At 55.9% G+C, this 16,872-nt stretch overlaps 1 protein-coding gene across 1 annotated transcript in view; it reads right to left on the bottom strand.

The window, feature by feature from the left end:
- Positions 1-257: 257 nt before the first annotated feature.
- FOXO6 (forkhead box O6) overlaps positions 258-16,872 on the bottom strand; it is a 52,150-nt gene continuing 35,535 nt past the window's right edge. The window contains exon 2 of the mRNA XM_062594258.1: positions 258-5,539. Coding sequence (XP_062450242.1) covers positions 4,127-5,539 — 1,413 coding nt within the window. The 3' untranslated portion in view covers positions 258-4,126. The remainder of the gene's footprint in view (positions 5,540-16,872) is intronic.

Below are 16,872 nucleotides of genomic sequence, written 5' to 3'. Positions count from 1 at the left end.
CCCAGGCTGGCAGAGCCATAGGACACTCTCCATGTCCCCCACAAAGGGATCCACAAAGCAGGGCTACTCCAATGTCTCAACGGCACAGCTCTGCCGTCACTGAGGCAGGGGCAAGCTCTATTTGGTCAAACATCATGTCTTCTCCTCAGTGGGCTCAGGAGATGTCCCCAGGCCCTTCCAGCTTTACCCTCTGGTCCAGCATTGTCCCTTCAAGCTTGGCCCAGCCTCACACAAGCATTGATGCCAGCAGCCCAACCTTGTAATATTTAAAACAATTTTATTCATGAAAATATGCTGTACAATGCACTATACACAGTTCTTTACATTGCCACATACACAAACTCTAATAGCACAATCAAGAAAGTTACCATTGCCTACGATAGATGTGTGGTGAGAGATGACGCCTGTCAGAGACCCTCCCCCCAAGTCTGTACAGTTATAAATACGAGGGAAAGAATGAACTGAAACTGCCATATGAAGCAATCCAGTGGGGCCCCTTCAGTGTCCCCTCAGCACTGGCTCCTTGCTCCGGGCAGGACTCAGGCTCACTGGGAGCAGGACCGGGAGCAGGCGGGTACCTCCTACCCCTAAAGGCTGTCCTGTGGGGCAGAGACAGGGCCAACAGAGATGGACGGGGCTGGCAGAGGCTAGGAAGGAGAGGGGGAGATAGAGTGTGGGAAGGTCAAAGCCAAGAGAGATGGCATGAGGTGGCCTGTGCTTCAGGAGCTGTTTCCATGAAAGCTTGAGCCTCTGCCACTGGCTCCATCCCCACGAAACAGTGGAATTAAGTCCTGGCTTCCCCTTCTCTGTGCTCCTAGCAATGCCAAGAGCAGCATGGTGAGAGCCACAGAGGCAATGGCTAAGCCGTCTGCCTCCGAGGCCCTGTGTGAGACCTACCGGGCCCATATGCACAAAGCTCAGCCACATTGTCCCTGTGCTGGACACGGGGCCGGGGCATGGCTCCCTGTAAGGTGGATCACCCTGCGCCATGACCTTGCAAGGGTATGCAGGCACCGTAGCCCAGGCATGCCCCAGCCCCTCCGCTCTGCTCTCCTCCACAGCTGCGGGGCCAGCCCATCTCACCTCCCCCTGCAGTGATCTATGCCTGCTTCCTGTCTCCCCTTGCCCGCTGTCCCTCGCACTGCACGACAACTGTACACATGACGCTTACCAACACGACTCCACCGCACACACAACAACCCCACGGTCACAAACCACAAAGACACCTTTGCAATAAGATGTGCCCTGGGGGTGGATGCCCAGGTGCACCACACTGCGGGGCAGGGTGAGGTGAGCAGGGAGGAGCAGGGCAGGCACGGGACAGGGAGGCTTTTCTCTTACTGCTAATATGGCTTCCCCTCCACATCGATGGATAGCCCATATCTGTGACACCAAAGGGCTCTCTGGGACTTTTGAGGGTCCCTGCACCTAAGCAACTTGGTGTCAGAGCTCAGCTTCCTGCCAGCAGCAGGAGAAAAAATGCCCTGTCAAGAGCAGGGGACCTGCTATGGTGGAAAAGGAGGCCCTGAAGCTGGCTCCTCCAATCAACCCATTTGCAAAACCTGATCACTGGGGTTAGCCCCAACTCACCCATGCTGCCCTGCGTGCTGGTGTGCTGCTAGAAGTGTGCCTGAAGATCAGCTGCTTGGGAGAGTCAGGGCTCCTTCCCTTTCTTCCGTGTTTGGGAGGCAAAACACCCTTTCTCCCATGGCAGCCTCATATGCCCTCCCTACCTTTCTTCACTAACAGTCCTTTGCACCCCATGTGCAGAGCTGGGGTGCTAGGTATTAAATAGTCGCTTGAAGTTGTAATGGGTTTCCAATGATTTAAATATACCTGAAACAAGAGGTGGTGTATAAAACAAATGCAGTAATGATCTTGACCAAAGAATAATCCTTTTTAAAAAAGCATTCAAGAAAGATTATATATAATAGAATATATTAAATTCTGTACATGATCAAATAATGTAAACATAATTAACCTGTAAGAATGTCTTTAGAGACTATGCCCTCTGTGTGCCCGGGGCGAAGGTGAGTGGTGGCACATGGGGCTCCTCTGTCACACTTTGCCACAGACAGACACCAGCCATGGGTCAGGAGGGGAGTGTGAGGGATACCCATCTGCGGGTCTCACACTGCCCCAGGGCTGAGCAGCTGTGCTTCCCCTATGGCTCAGTGGGACCCAGTGCCTGGACCATCATACACAAAGTGGTGCTGCAATGGGAAAGGAAGAACTAGACAGGAGAAACATGTCAATCCAGTAGAATAACCTTTGCTGCAATTCAGGGTCAGGGGGGTTAAGTGAAAGTCTGTGATGCCCAAAAGGAAGATGGGCTGTACAGAGAGCCTGATAGGATAGAGAGCCCTCTCCTCCCAGCCCCTGCACGTCCTCTCCAGCTGCCCGTGAGGCTGCCTGGGGGCCCACTAGAAAGACCAGGGCAAAGTCCCTGATGCATCAACAGCTGCGCTGCCCCAGAGCAGAGAGCCCTCACCCTAGTTGTGCAAGATGGCAACAAGTCCATATGCCCAGAGCTCTAGTTCATCCCTGCCCTGCAAAACAGTGTGAGGCAGACTTGGGCTTCCAACATACAACAAAGCCATGTTTGTCTCATGGTGCAAGTCCCCACAAGGCACTGGCCCTCATCAGACTGATGAATTAAGGTGTCTGCAGGTTAGGGGCTGGCCCGCTGTTACTGACATCTTCCTTGGCCTCTCTGCCCTTACCAGCTCTCCTGTTAGCCCAGGTACAGGGTGGTGAGCCCTCACGGACAGGGATGGTGGCTATTGGCTGGAATCACTCTTGGAACAGTTAAAGACCTCCAGGAGCATGGAGGCAAGTACTGTGGGTCATGCTAGCTGAGCAATCCTGGGGTCCCTCCTGAGTAGTAGGACTAACACTATGCTCTCTCTAGAAGTCTGGCCACAACTTCCCTCCTGACATACATACACACACATAAGCACCCTTGCCAATGATGAGCAACATCACGGTCCCCCAACTTACATTAAAAGCCCCAGCACCAAACACCCAAAGCCATGGGTGAGCCAAGATGGGACTTGTGACGCATTGCCCACAGGCTTTCTTCTCCTCTTTCCCTAAGCTGGATTCTTCATCTCAATGCAGCAACTCAATGGCAGAAGAGTGTATGCAATCAAATAAATACACACCACCACCACCCCACCTGACCTTGTGAGGTCCCCCTGGCCTGCCTCTGCCACAGGGGATCCAGGCTAGCAGCATGTCACTCCCAGCAGGACCACATTCACACACAGCCTCTGTGTGTCTGCCAGGGCAGACAGAGCTGTGTACCACACATGCAAGAATGTGCACACATGTGCTTTGGGCAGGCAGCGCTTGGATTCAGCTGCAGAGTTCAAACTCTTCTGCCATCACTAACCCCTGCTTCTCCCTATTTGATAAGAAAACCTGCCTGGAGCCATACAAGGAAACTGCTACAGTGGACATGGCTTGGGTGTGTGAGCCTGAGGGCTGATCTTCCCAGAGCTCAGATCTAGATGGTAGTGAGGCCTCTTACCCTGAAGCAGGTTTCCTGCTCCTGATACTTCCATTTGGAGACTTAATTTTCTGAGGTGGCTCAGAGAAAAGGGTCCCTTTCCAGACAGGGGTGCACTAGCAGTGCTCATATAAGGGGGTCTTACATCACCAGCCCTCACTGCTCCATCGCCCAGCCCAAGGACAACTGACACAAGGAGAAATCAAACCATCACCAGTACAGCGAGGCATTTGAACTGTCTGGAAAGGCTTTTCCTTCCTGCTCCCCCATGCATGCCCTGGGGAACTGCACATGGCTTTCGCTGCTTCTCCCGCCTGCTCACCCTGCTTCCTCCAGCAAGTGCTAGTGGGAGGACCTGACAGGCAGCGAACCCCAGCAGACTGGGCACTAGCTTTGTGGTATGCCCAGCCACTCCTGTCTGGCTGGCTAGGGGCTGGGGCCAGGCCCTATGCCTCTATCAATATTTGACCTTATGGTTTGTGTTTAGTGTTGATCTCAAGTTTAAACCGATGGCTCTAGCCCATCTTAACAAATAAAGGCAGAAGAGAAAGGAAAAAAAAAGTTAGTCTCAATGTTCCCCTTGTGACTTCTTGGTGGTGAGTGTCTGGACATGTATCACCCAGGCACCCAGCTCTGATTAGTGGGCTGCGGGCCCCCAGGTAGTGTGGGCATGTTGAGCGCATTCTGCGGTGGAAGAGCTGAGTCGAAGTTGAAGTCCATCTCATCGCTGTCCATAAAGTCATTCAGGATAATTGACTCCACATCACACTCCAAGCTCCCGTTGAACATATCCAGGTCCAGGTCTGCTGGGAACCTGTCTTGGCCCAACACAGGGGGGTGGACAGCCCCTGGGTAGGGGCCCTGCAGTGAATCCAGTAAGCTCATGTGTGCCCCTTGGTTATTAGCGTAGGAATGCAGATGCCCATGGTGCGGCATGGTTGTCATGCTACATGTGTCACTGGGCAAGCTCATAAGGCTGACAGGATTAGCTAAGGCACTGGTGTTGACCGCAGGGTGGTGACTGGCTGGTGACGGGTGGTACAAAGTGTTGCTCTTCATGAGAGAAGCTGAGTGGGCTGGGTAGGAGGACAAGCCCTGCTCCCCACTCCCGCACAGGAGTGGGTTCTGTCTGTGGCCGCGGGCCGGCACCATGGGGCTGGCCTGTGGTAGGGGCAGGTCCGCCTGGACCATGCTCTCCTTGTGTGCGTAGGAGATGGAGGAGAGTAGGTCCTGCAGTGAGGCATTCCTATAGGAGCTGACTGGTGAGAAGGTGGCTTGCTTGTTCTCCTGGATGGTCTGCATGGGCAGGCGGCGCATAAGGCTCATGGCCGGCTGGCTGTAGATAGTCCCACAGTACGTGTTGGTGACAGCCCCCATGGTAGAGCACTTGGAGTTGAAAGTGAAACTGGAGCTCCGTTGCCGCAGGGCAGCTGAGGGGAGCTGCTGTGAAGGGCTCATGTTATAGCCATCCTGTAAGTCATCCAGCAAGCTCTCCCCAAGGCTCTCGTTCAGGCTGATGGTACCAGTCAGATCCGTCAGCCGGGGCAGCTCCACAGAACAACGGGCATTCAGGGAAGGAGACATGGTGCTGGAGGGACTGGGGTACATCAGAGGAGAGGACGGGGTACCATCATCCTCCTCCAACTCATCTGGCTCATGGTTGGACATAATGGGCGAGAGGCGCCCGCTCATTGTGCTGGCTGAGGAGTTGGCCCGCGTCCGGAAGTCCGCCCAGGCGTCGTACTCATCACTGGCGTGGGAAGCAGGGCTTTCTGACCACTTGGCCTGCTGGGAGGAAGGACTGTCCTCCCCACGCTCCTGCGTCACTTGCAACTGCTTCTTCTTGCTGGCCTTCCCCTTGATCCGCAGGAACTTGCTGTTGTTGTCCATTGAGACTGCCCGCCGGCGGGGTGTCTTTCCAGTCTTACCACCCTCAGGGTTCAGCATCCACCAGGAGCTCTTGCCAGTGCCCTCATTCTGCACACGGATGAACCGGGTGTGCAGGGAGAGGTTGTGTCGGATGGAGTTCTGCAGAGACAACAAGCACAGAAGAGCTGGTCAGCATCAGCTCCAGTACCACAGGCACAGTGGGGACTGCCAGAGGGACTGGAGGGGCACAGGGTGATGCAGGGGACCATGCATCTTCTGGGTTGCCACAGCTTTCTGAGGCAGAAGGGCTTTGCTCTGTTGGGACTCCAAGGGTTCAGCTGGTGGATCTCACCAATGGCACTGCCAGGCATTTCACCTGCAGGACCAGTGGTCCTTGGCCCTTTGTTGAATCTATCAGCAAGAGGATCTGTTAACGTAATTTTGGTCATGACGGGGAGCGTGAGGGGAGTATTTACATGCCTGGAAGATCTGTACCAGCCCCACAACAGGCAAAGTCTTGGGGAACTTTCCTCCACTGACAGGAGTCAGGAGTGGCCCTCTTTGGAGCCTGGGGAGCAAAAAGGTGCCAGAGGCAGTAAGAGCAGGGGAAGCGGGGTCTTACTCCACATTGAAGCCAGGTATGTCAATGAGGAGGTCATGAACTTCTCCCCCCAGCCCCGCCCCAACCACCCACTCAGCCCAGAATAGCCCACCGGGATGCTCCTAGCACAGCCTGGCACACTGTCATCTCTGCAGAGGTCTCAGCTCACTTTCCCCACTGCCAGGCAACTGCAGGCCCTTGTGGCTAGTTTCTTCCCCTGTTCCATTGACAGATGGCCCCACATTCACCCTGGGTACCAACACTCAGGACTGTAGTCCATACTGGCTCCAAACCACTTTCTCTGACATCATGAGCTCCCCTTCCTCCCTCATCACCAGAAAGGAAGAAATATGATTTCCACAGTGAGGAAACTTTCATAGAAGCTCAAAGCAAAGCATCAACCCTATGCGAGAGAGAGAGACATCCTGTCTCTGAAAGGCCTGCTCTACCCAACAAGTGGGGACAGGGAGTCAAACAGAGAGACTGGTCTCTGCAGTTTGTGTGGCAGAAATGGGAGCACTTAGAAAAGATTTAGATTCAGGGGCACAGACACAAGGCAGGTGAGACTCACACTGTGCAGGAGCCATGGCTGAGAACACACTATGGTCTCAATCCCTGCAGGACATTTGGAAACTAGCAGTCCAAGGACAGTCTTGCACAAAAACACAGCTCCAGTGAGAGTGGCACACTTGCAGCAGCCACAGCCCGGCTAGCACTTATCTCCCAAGAGGAGAGTTAGCTCTCTACAGCACACCCTGCCCAAGGGGCTCTAATACTGCCACACAAGAGATTTGCAAATATAGCTGCAAACCCCATTGCCAACACAAGGGCTGGTGAGGGAATGCTTTTCCCATACACCTTTGGCATTCTGGGTCCACATCCAGCACCACAAGGGATTTTCTTATTCAGAGTAGTATTCTGTTCCTCTTGTTCTTTGTTATTGCTGCAGCTCTAAACAGCTATCTGGGTGGAGCAGGGAGCTTCTTAAAGAAGGCAGGAGGAGGAAGGAAGCTCTCACCCCAAGCCTCTTCCCAATGCAAGTATGCCCAGCTACTCCACATTTCTACTAAGAGCTCAAGAGCTCGGTGAGGAACTGCATGAGCTGTCCTAGACCCTGCAGGAGGTAAGACTAGGCTCCCACAGCTGTGCCAGCGCTGGCCACAGCCAGTGCATCACTGAGCCCATCTCAGGCCAGTTTCCAGGTGAGAATCAACCCCACTCTTGGAACCACCTAGCAGCCAGTGGCCTTCCCCACTACTCTGTGGGGTGATGGACTCAGGTGATGCCTTCAGACTGATGGACTGATGACCAAAATGGCTGAGAATATCTGGCTCTTGACTGCTGGTTTGATGTAGCTCATTGGAAGCTGTCCTAGTACTCTGTGCCTCAGTTTCCCAAGTGTTCAAAGAGGAAAGGCAAGACGCAGACCCCAGGGAAGAGCAGACCAGAGAAGAGCAGGTGCAAGGTGTAGGAATCCTTGTGCTGGCACTGCTTGAAGACCAGGTGCTTTACAGAGAGGGGACTTGGGCTGCCAAAGGGAGGCATGTGGGCTCCTTCTGCCCAAGCTTTGGCCCCAGTTGAGCTGCAGGAAGGGTAGAGAGATGAGGAGGTGGGAAAACCAAGGTGCTAGGGAGAAAATTTGGTGCCTTTGCTGGTGTACAGTGGAATACTAATGAAGAGGCGAGTGAGTTCCAGCCTCATCTATCATATTATGTAATGGCTTACTTCTCTGCACTTCATTTATTTGGAGATTGCTCCCAGGCTGGCTCCTCGCCAGCAGCCACCAAATCCAAGTCTACAGAAATCAATCTCGCGCTGACTGATTAAGCCGTGTTTAGAACTAATTGCTCCTTCGTGTGCGGGGAGAATAAATTACGGGCTTTAATTTCACATCTTTAAAATGCAACTGCAGGTATGGGCTAGCCATTAACCCCTTCGTGCGTGGCCCCACTGCACAGCCAGGAATAGAGCAGGCTGGGGCTGGCACAGCTCAGGGAATAGACTGGGACATGCACTGCCCTGTCACCTTCTCCATGACACAGCCTGTCCACACTGTCTCTCAGCACCCTCAGCCAGAGCAAGCCAAGGGAAAGCCTTCCATTCCCTCCTTAAAAAGACCTCTCTCTTGAGCTATGCCATGACCCATGTTCCCCACCATGCAACTAAGCCACTGTGTGAATGGCAGAGGACAGAAACAGTGTACACAGTGGCCAGCACATTTGCAGGGGCAGACCCACAGGCCAGCTCAGCCCCAGTGATGCTGTCTTGCACCCACACACAAATACCTGGTGGCTGGGGATACCTATTCAGGGCCTAGCCTGGGCTGGTGAGAGCAGCCAGCAGCCAGCCTACCTGATGCCTGGAGTTGCCCACTTGGCAGAGAAGAGGGAGGAAAGCTCTGGGCTTCTCTTTCTGCCCTAAGGAGTGGGGTGCCCAGTGCCCTCCCAGCACACGAGTAATGCAGCACTGGTACTTAGGACACACAGCTCTGCTGCTGCTACCAGCATGTGGCACTCACAGCTACCCTTCCAGTGTGGCCACAGCCACTGGCCACAGCCAGTGCATCACTGAGCGCATCTCAGGCCAGTTTCCAGGTGAGAATCAACTCCACTCTTGGAATCACCTAGCAGCCAGTGGCCTTTCCCACTACTCTGTGGGGTGATGGACCCACCCATCCTCAATAGGTGACAAGGTCCCAAGTAGGTCCTGAGGGAGGCATGTGGCAGTGGCTGTTCTCCTGACAGGTCTGCTGGGCACCTCATGCAGGACTGGGAACTCTCCATAGAGCTGAGGGGCCCAGGCCAGACCGCATGCCCTTCCTGAGTCTGCTCAGCCTGAGAGCTATAGCCCTCCATCATTGAGGTGCTGTGCACACCATGGAGAGAGGTGTTGGGTGTTTGGGGGTCCTTCCCTCAGCGTGGAGTTTGGTTCACTGGTGGAATGTGAGGTCATAGCATCTCCTGTGGTGGAGGCACTGTGGGGATGATGAGGGAGACCAGGTCCAGTCCATTTGCAGGGAGCCAGGTTGCAGCTGCAGAGCCCCAAGATCATCCAGCTACAGGGAGGGAAAGAGAACAGTCCTTGCCCAGAAACTTGTGGCCCAGGCAGGAAGAGGACATGGCATCCCCTAAGCAAGCAGCAATCAGAGGTGGCAAGAAGAGCTGCCAGCCTCGCACTGCCCCTGCCGCAGAGCAAGCATCAGGCCAGCACCCTGTGGACCAGCCATTAGCTGGAGCAACAGGGAGAGAGCAAAGGGATTTGCTGGAGCCAGTGGCCCTGGGAAATGCCAAGAGACAGGGATGACAACCAGCCCAGTGCCAAGCTCCTCCACAGCCACTGCCTCTCTCCTGTTTAAGCCCCTCCAGTGCAGGACACTCAAGCACCAAGTACTGCCCAGGCTGCAGCCAAGGAGAGGCTGGCATCAAGCAGTGGACAAGGCTGGCTGGGGGCAGCTGGCAGGGTCAGACTGCTGGAGGGAGAGGAGGGGAGGGGAGGCCATTGAGCTACAGAGCTTCAGCAACAGAGCTTCATTAAGAGCCGAAAGACAGCAGCAATTAAGTGCAAGGCGCGGCAAGTCTGGCTCACTCCTCATTAGCACCCGGACACGCTTGGCTGGCCCCAGCTCTGGGTGCACCTCAGCAGGGCAGCCAGCTGCACAGAGGCGGGCCAAGAGCTTATTAGCACTATGCAGGCAGACACTTACTTTGCCCGCCACCTCCCTAGCAGCCCCTCAGGCAACTCCACCAGCAACCCTTGGCCCACAGCACCCAGCCATGGGCTGGGAGCAGAAAGACCTGGTTGCATGTTCAGAAAAGGGGCTCAGCTCCCAGCCAGCCCCTGGCAATACAGTGATGTGCACAGGACATCAGGGACAGGGAGGGAGCCAGCAGGGCTATCAGCCACCCTGGTCAGCTGCTGCCTTAGCTGGGATATGCCCAGGGCTGTTGCAGAGCTGGGCAGGGTGCAGGTGGAAGCATGCAAAAGAAGGTGCCAGTGTCTAGTGCCCCACTGTACTTCCAACACCTCTCTGCCCCTCTTTGTCCTCCATCACTTCACACCCCAGACTAGACCTTTGCAGCCAGCAAGGATGACCATGTCTGTCTCCCTGTCTGTCCTGTTTGTCTCCATGCAACTCTGCCCTGTGCCCCCATTCCAGTAGCACCACAAGATATGTGCAGGTGGCACACAGCCAGCCTGGCACTGGGCTTAAGCACCATTTGCTCCAGGGTAATGTTACACGCAGGGCTCAGCCCCTCATGCCCTCACCTCATTGCCTTTGGCCCTGTGGCTGAGCACAGGGCTTGGTTCCTGCCTGCGGTGAGCTCCCCAGGCCCAGATGGTGGAGGTTGCAATACACATCCTTCCTGGAAAAGCAGAGACATGTGACTGGCTCCTCTTGGGCACAGCCATACAAATAACTGCCAGCTCATCACACAAGCCAGTGGGTGCACCACTGGGGTGGTTAGCATCATCCCTATTTAGAGAGACTAGAGATCCTGGGACAAGATCTTAGAGATGGCAGAGAGCAGGGAGATGCTGCTAACATCCCACCTCCGACCCTTCAGGCAGAGTCCCTCACCCAGGGCCACAAAGCTTGGCTGACAGTGCACTGACCAGTGATCCTCACTGCCCCCCACAGCACCACTCCGCACAGCTCCATGGCCCCAAACCACATCCCTGCAATGTTCTGCACTGGGAGGAGGGAAGTCAGGAATCCTCAGCCTCCAGACGGCGTCCAGACTGTATCAAGGCTCCCTGTTGTGACATGACACTTCTCCATCATTTCAGGCACTGCTAGACCCTGGCAGCCAAGAGAGCTGGTTGTAGGGTGGGGGGAGATCAGAGCCCAGAGAGCCTGTGCCAGACGCATGAGGAAGGAGGTCCTAGCAGTTGGCTGCTGGAGGCTTTCCCAGCACAGTAGACCTCAGTGCCATCATAGTGCCTGTCTGCTGCAGCTGGCTCAGACAGTCACTGGTGCAGGGCCCAGCCCTCGGGGGCTGGCGGGAGCTGTGGTGCTCCCATGAAGCCTCGTCACCCCCTGAGGAGCCCTTCTCCACGGAGCTTCATTGTCAGGGGAACAGCCAGTGTGAAATCGGTCTGATTAGCAATTAGTCCCATTGTAAAAGGATTAGCCAGACCCCATTGTTTGGATGAGTGACTTGACTATCAATTTGCATCTGGCATCCTTGCACTGGAGCATTTTCCCTGTGTCCTTTTGACCGGACAGACACTGTCTGGTGAGGTTGTGCCTGGCATCGTTGTTGTGAGCTGGCAGGAAGAGTTGGGTGGCAGGAGCCAGCAGCATAAGGCAGGGGCAGGGAGGGGGGTTCACAGCTCAGACCCCGGCATCCCTGCCGGGCACAAATGTAGGCTCGTCAGAGCACTCCCAAGGTCGGCCTGGCACCAGCCTGCCCGACGACCAGCCATCTACCTTTTCAGCCCTTCTCATTTTCAAATGCAGTGCTCAGTCCCGGGGACTCCTCCAGGGGAGCTGCAGGTGCTCAGTATCATTCAAAAGAGGCCACTGTTTTAGACCCCAATTATGTAGCTCATCCCTGCAGCCACCAGACTACCATGCAGCCAGTACGACCCAAGCTACATGCCCCAGGGGTTGCTCCTCTACCCTTGAGATGCCCAAGGCTCTCAGAGTGCAATGGGAGACTGGAGGTCTTGCACATCTTCCCTGTGCCCCAAGGAGATAAGGGGTGAGATGGGGCAAGTGGAATTCATATGATAGCAGGATTGCACAAGTCCTGGTCTAGGCCAGCCACAGAGCAAAGGGGCCCCTATATCTGGTGCAGCTGGTGAGAGGGTGGGGAGGCAGGTGCTGGGCCGCGGGCCATGCATGAGCTGTGAGGCAGGCCCCGTCTTGCGGTGGATGCCGCTCTCCGCTCATTCTTGTCCCCTGCCCCGGGAGGGAAGCCAGCTCCCTTGCCAGCAGCAAAAGGCAGCAGGGCCCCTGCTCATCACCACGTGCATGCCCTGGGATGAACTGCTGGGAAGCTGGATGCTGGATCCAGCTTAGCCAGTGATGGGAGTTAGGCATGAACAAGAGTCGGTGACCAGAATTCGGCACCAAGCAAATTTAGATGAGCAATAAGACGTGTGGTTGATGCCACCAGTGTAAATGACCATGGGGTGCTGTGGCCCTGCCAAGCTTGAGAGCCTGGAAAAGGCTGGATCCTCCATCCTTTGGAGCTCACAGCTCTGTAACAGGTCTGCCCAGGTCGAATCCCATGCTGGGTCAAGTCAGCTCACTGTTTCACACCTTGCATGATCCCTATTTGCTGACCTATACCGTCCTCTCCAACATGCAGAATCATGTCCCATCCCCATCTCCAGTGTGTTGATCCGTGAGGGATCCAATAGGCCTCTCTGGGAAGTCTGGTCCAAGCTCAGAGCACAGGGAGCTCTAGGCTTTTCCTCTATCCCACACCCCCAGCTCAGCTCTCCACTACCTGAGGAGGCACGACCTGCTCTCCTATGACCTGCAGGAGAGCTAACATACAAGTGACCTGTCTGGAGCCATGTGCAAGTTTTTCCCTAATACAGCAGTAGGGACAATTCAGGGCAGCTGGCTTGTGTCCAGGCCCTACTGACCTGCCCGTGTCCCTTGCCACAAACCATGTTCCTATATCCTGTCCCAATCAGTGTGCTCTGGTCTGCCACCCTTTCATGTTGTCCACACATTGCCTGGGATCTTTCTGAGCAAAAGCACAAGCACACAAGGAGGACCAACAGAGTAGTTTCATTCTAGATGTGCTCTGTCCCCCTGAAAACCTCTTTTCCTCAGTTCTGAGGCTGATCTCCACTGACAGCTCCAAGCATGCATGGGAACCACTGTCAGCAGCGTCTGTGCAGGGCTCTCCTGTCAGGCCAGGGTCAGTACTCCCTGCAGCTGCCAAGTGAGTAGCGGTGGGGCAAGCATGCAGGGTTAGCTTTGCAGAGCCAGTCCAAGAGCTCCTCTGTTTGTCTTGGCAGAGGCAGTTTGGCTGCACTCGCAGAAGAGTCTGTGAGTTCCCAGAAAGCCCCAATCCCCTTGCAGACGGCCAAGTGGTCCGGCTGCTGGTGTGGGCCTGCTGGGGGCTGCACATCTGGCCTGGCTGCTAGTCAGGCCAGCTAATGAGCCCATTACCTGGCTGAGATTCATATGCTAGTTAACAAGAGGAAACAGTGACAGGGCCACTAATGAGTGCTCTGCCGAGTGCTCTCCAGCAGCATGAGCATGGCTCTAGGGGTTAATTGATGCTTATTTACTTCTTGCACATAAAAATTGCAGGTACTGGAGGAAATATTCCAAGGACCAGAGGCTGCCAACAACCCCGAAGGTTGCCATGCAGGGTTGATGGCTAGTGGTGGTGAAGGGCACTGCTTCAGAGCAATCATTGCCCCATGGCATCCTTGCTGAGAGGACTAAAGAAATCATCCTTATGCAAAAGATGGCACTTCCCAGGTATAGCAACTCCTAAGTGCATTTATCTCAGGGATGGGCATCACCATGGCCTCCTGGCATCACCCCTGGGAGCCCAGACAGATGGGTCAACCCAACTCGCTGCTACTGGCGTCACCATGACACAGACTGCCCCAGCATGGGCCCATCCCCTCCATCCCACCTAAAAAGGCTAGTAGCTGTGCACAGCCCACCAGTCCTGGCACCAAAGTACCACATCCTGAGCACGGCCCACGCCTGCTTGATGAGCAGATGGGAGCTGGCATGCCACAGCAGCATGTACCATGCCAGAGGGATGGGAAGTGCCCCAGATATTCATGGCATCTCCTGATGTCAGCCATCCAGGACAGATGGCCAGTGCTGAAAGCAGTCCTCCCCGGAGCCTGCTTCCTGTGCCATGCTCAAGCCAGGGAGCAAGACAAGACCAGTGTCACCTCCTATAGCTGCAGCACTTGAGCTGAGTGCAGGGCCCTGTCACATTAGCCAGCTCCACAGAGCACCCTCCTGCATATCTGGGCAAAACCAGCCTTTCCAATGTGCCTTAGATTCCAGTGGCACCTGATCCAGGCCGGGAGTGACACATGGAGGGAGGCAGGAAGATCCACACAGGTGAAGACCAGGGCCAGAGCAGCAGACTTACTACATAAATCCAGGCTAATGCATGATGAGGTTTCTCCAGCTTTGCACCAAGCTCTCCTAGGACAGGACATGACCTGGCATCAGCAGCACGCCAGGTTCAGGAGGGCCATGAATTCCTGCTGGCCCCTCTGATGTGAGCAGCCACAGCAATTTCTCCATCTTCTCAGGGCTGCCTCAGGACAGGAGAGGCACATAGTCTCTTGCAGGGGAAGGGCAGCCCCAGTGCAGGGCTTGCTCATACGGCTGGGCAGCTTGGTGTTCCAGCAGGTGTTTGTGCATGGGACAGAGTGGGTTTGAGCTGACTGACACACACATGGGACATCCGCAGCCAGCTCTGCGCAGCTTTAACCCTCTCCCAGCAGCCAGGCAGGCCACAGGGGAGCACGGCTTGCCCATTCTGAGCTACGTGCTGTTCACTGGAGGCCAGGGCAGAGTAGAACCACCAGCCAGCAGGGCCAGGTGCAACCCAGGCAGGGATGCCCATGGGGTGGGTTGCTGCTGCCTAGTAATGCCCACACCGGTTTCTTGCTGGTGGAGGGGGCAGCTGGAGCAAGGACAGACGGCAAGGAGTCCAGTGGAGGCTCACTCGCACCAGGCCTGGGCAGAGATACTGCTCCTTTCATCCATAATTAATTTGTTGCCCCCTGCCAGCAGAGCCAGGCACGAGGCTAATCAGAGCTTGCAGCACAGCAGCTGGGATCCCCAGCCCTGGGTCTTAACAGCATTGGGCAATGCAGATGGGACCCAAAGCTGCAGCTTGTGCTCTTCACTGCCCCATAGCAACCCCCAGCCAACTGTCTGCACTGCCTTCTGTCACCCCACAGCCAGCCCTCTGCACAGCACCTTACAGGGTCCAAAGCTGGCTGTCTGTGGTGCCCCACGTCACCCCACAGCTAGCCTTCTACAGTGCCCCAGTGTCCCACAGACAGATCTCTGCAGCACCCTATAGCGTCCCCCAGCCAGTCCTCTACAGTGTCCAACAGTATCCCTTAGTCAGCCCCCTGCAATGCACCATAAGCACTCCAGAGACCCTCACACGGTCCCTGGCACCCTACTGCCAGCTCTCTGCACCCCAGCCATTGCCCCACACCTGTCTCTGACAGCTCCCTGATTGCAAAGCCTGGGCTGTCCCTGCCGTGCCCTCCACAGCAACGTCTTTCCCAGAGAATCACTCCTGGAGTGAGGCCGGGGGGAGGGGGGGAGGCACGCTGAGTGCCCAGAGCCCCCGGGAAGGGCACCGCTGGGGCGCAGGGACAGACAGGGGCCGCCACACGGGTGCCTGCCTCCCCGGGTGGCCCCAGCACTGTGCGGTGGCGGCATCCCGCAGCGAGGGTCTCGCCGGTAGCTGCCAAGCGGAGGCGAGGGTATTCAGGTCAGTGCTTCGCCTGAGCAGAGCTGGCCTGACGTGCCGCTAATTGAACCAAATGCCCATTAGAGGCGTGACGGGCCGTGTCAGTCACAGGCCCACCATCGCAGGTGGCTGACACGCAAGGAGCTTGGCGGCAGCTTGGAGGCAGCTCCGGGTGTCAGCACAGGCCTGTCCAAAGCATCTCCTGCCTCGTCACGCATTACGGCTGGTGGGAGATTGTCAGTCTAAGCCCAGCTTGCATCTCATTAGGGCTGCTAATCACCCTCCAGGCATGCACCAATGTTGGGGGAGAGGGGCAGCTGGCACTTACAGGTGCCCCCTGCCCAGGGATGTGGGTCCAGCCCTGCTGAGGAGCAGTGGCACAGCCAGCAGGCACCATGCCCAGCTGGCCTCCCACCACACCACTTCAGACTCTTGCCCTGCCAAGTCTTGAGCCTGCCCATGGCCCAGAAAGGAAGGGACACACAGGGGCCTTATCCACCAGGCTGGCAGGAGGCCAGGCTGCAGCCTCCTCTGCAGCTCCTGCACATCCCTCTTCTACACCATTCACTGGGACAGAGCCTGGGTTTGGCGAGGTGCCAAGGACAGCAGGGATTGGGCAGGGGGTCCAGCCCTGCCCTGCCCTACAAATCCGTGCTGCCATAGGGCCAAGGTTCCAGAAGAGAGCCAGGATATCTCTGAATGAGCCTCATGATATGAGGTGTAGGAGCAGAGCTGGGACTCTTCTGCACTGTGGGGCTCAGCAGGATCAACCTGGGGCAAAAACTTGCCTGACCCTCACCTCCCCAGTCCATATAACACATCCCTCTGTGATTCACTGGTTTATGGTGTGTCCCAGAGCAATCCCTCCTGGAGGAGAAAGTCCAAGTGGAAATCCCTGCCACTGTGATTCTAATGCGTGGCCAGGACTTACCAGCCTCTATCTCAAGCCCTAGAGCGAAGAGGAGCCTGGCTGTGGCTGTCTGAGTTTGGGACCAGGTTTCAGGATAGGGTTGAGCAGTGTAGTAGCTAGATGGCTCTCCAAGTAAAGCCCATACACTGGATGGCACCATGCTGATCCCACAGAGGATGGCCTACCTCTACTGTACAACTAGTAGGTCCACCCTCTGCCCCTTCCCTGCCTGTGCCAACCTCCTCATGGGCCCTAGGCAGCTGCTCACAGCACTGTGGAGCAAGTAGAGCAGCTCGGGCTGCATGCCCTGGCATGACACTCCCCTCACCGCCCCTGTGGACTTGGCAGCTGAGACTGTGTTTCGTAGTTGGCTCAGTGCCTCCCTCCCCCTCCTGACCATGAGCTATGCAAGTTATTTTCAAACTAACAGGAGAAGTGACTGACGCAAATCAAACCACAGCGCCTGCCCCCACGCCCCCTGTGCAGTCCCCTGTGCCCAGAGCTTGCTCCACAGCCCAACAGGGCACCAGGCTCCCTTAGT

The sequence above is a fragment of the Rhea pennata genome, chromosome 23 (assembly GCF_028389875.1).
Source record: "Rhea pennata isolate bPtePen1 chromosome 23, bPtePen1.pri, whole genome shotgun sequence".
NCBI classification, from domain to species: domain Eukaryota; kingdom Metazoa; phylum Chordata; class Aves; order Rheiformes; family Rheidae; genus Rhea; species Rhea pennata.
The sequence above is the reverse complement of the archived record's forward strand: the minus strand, read 5'-3'. Positions and strand labels throughout refer to the sequence as shown.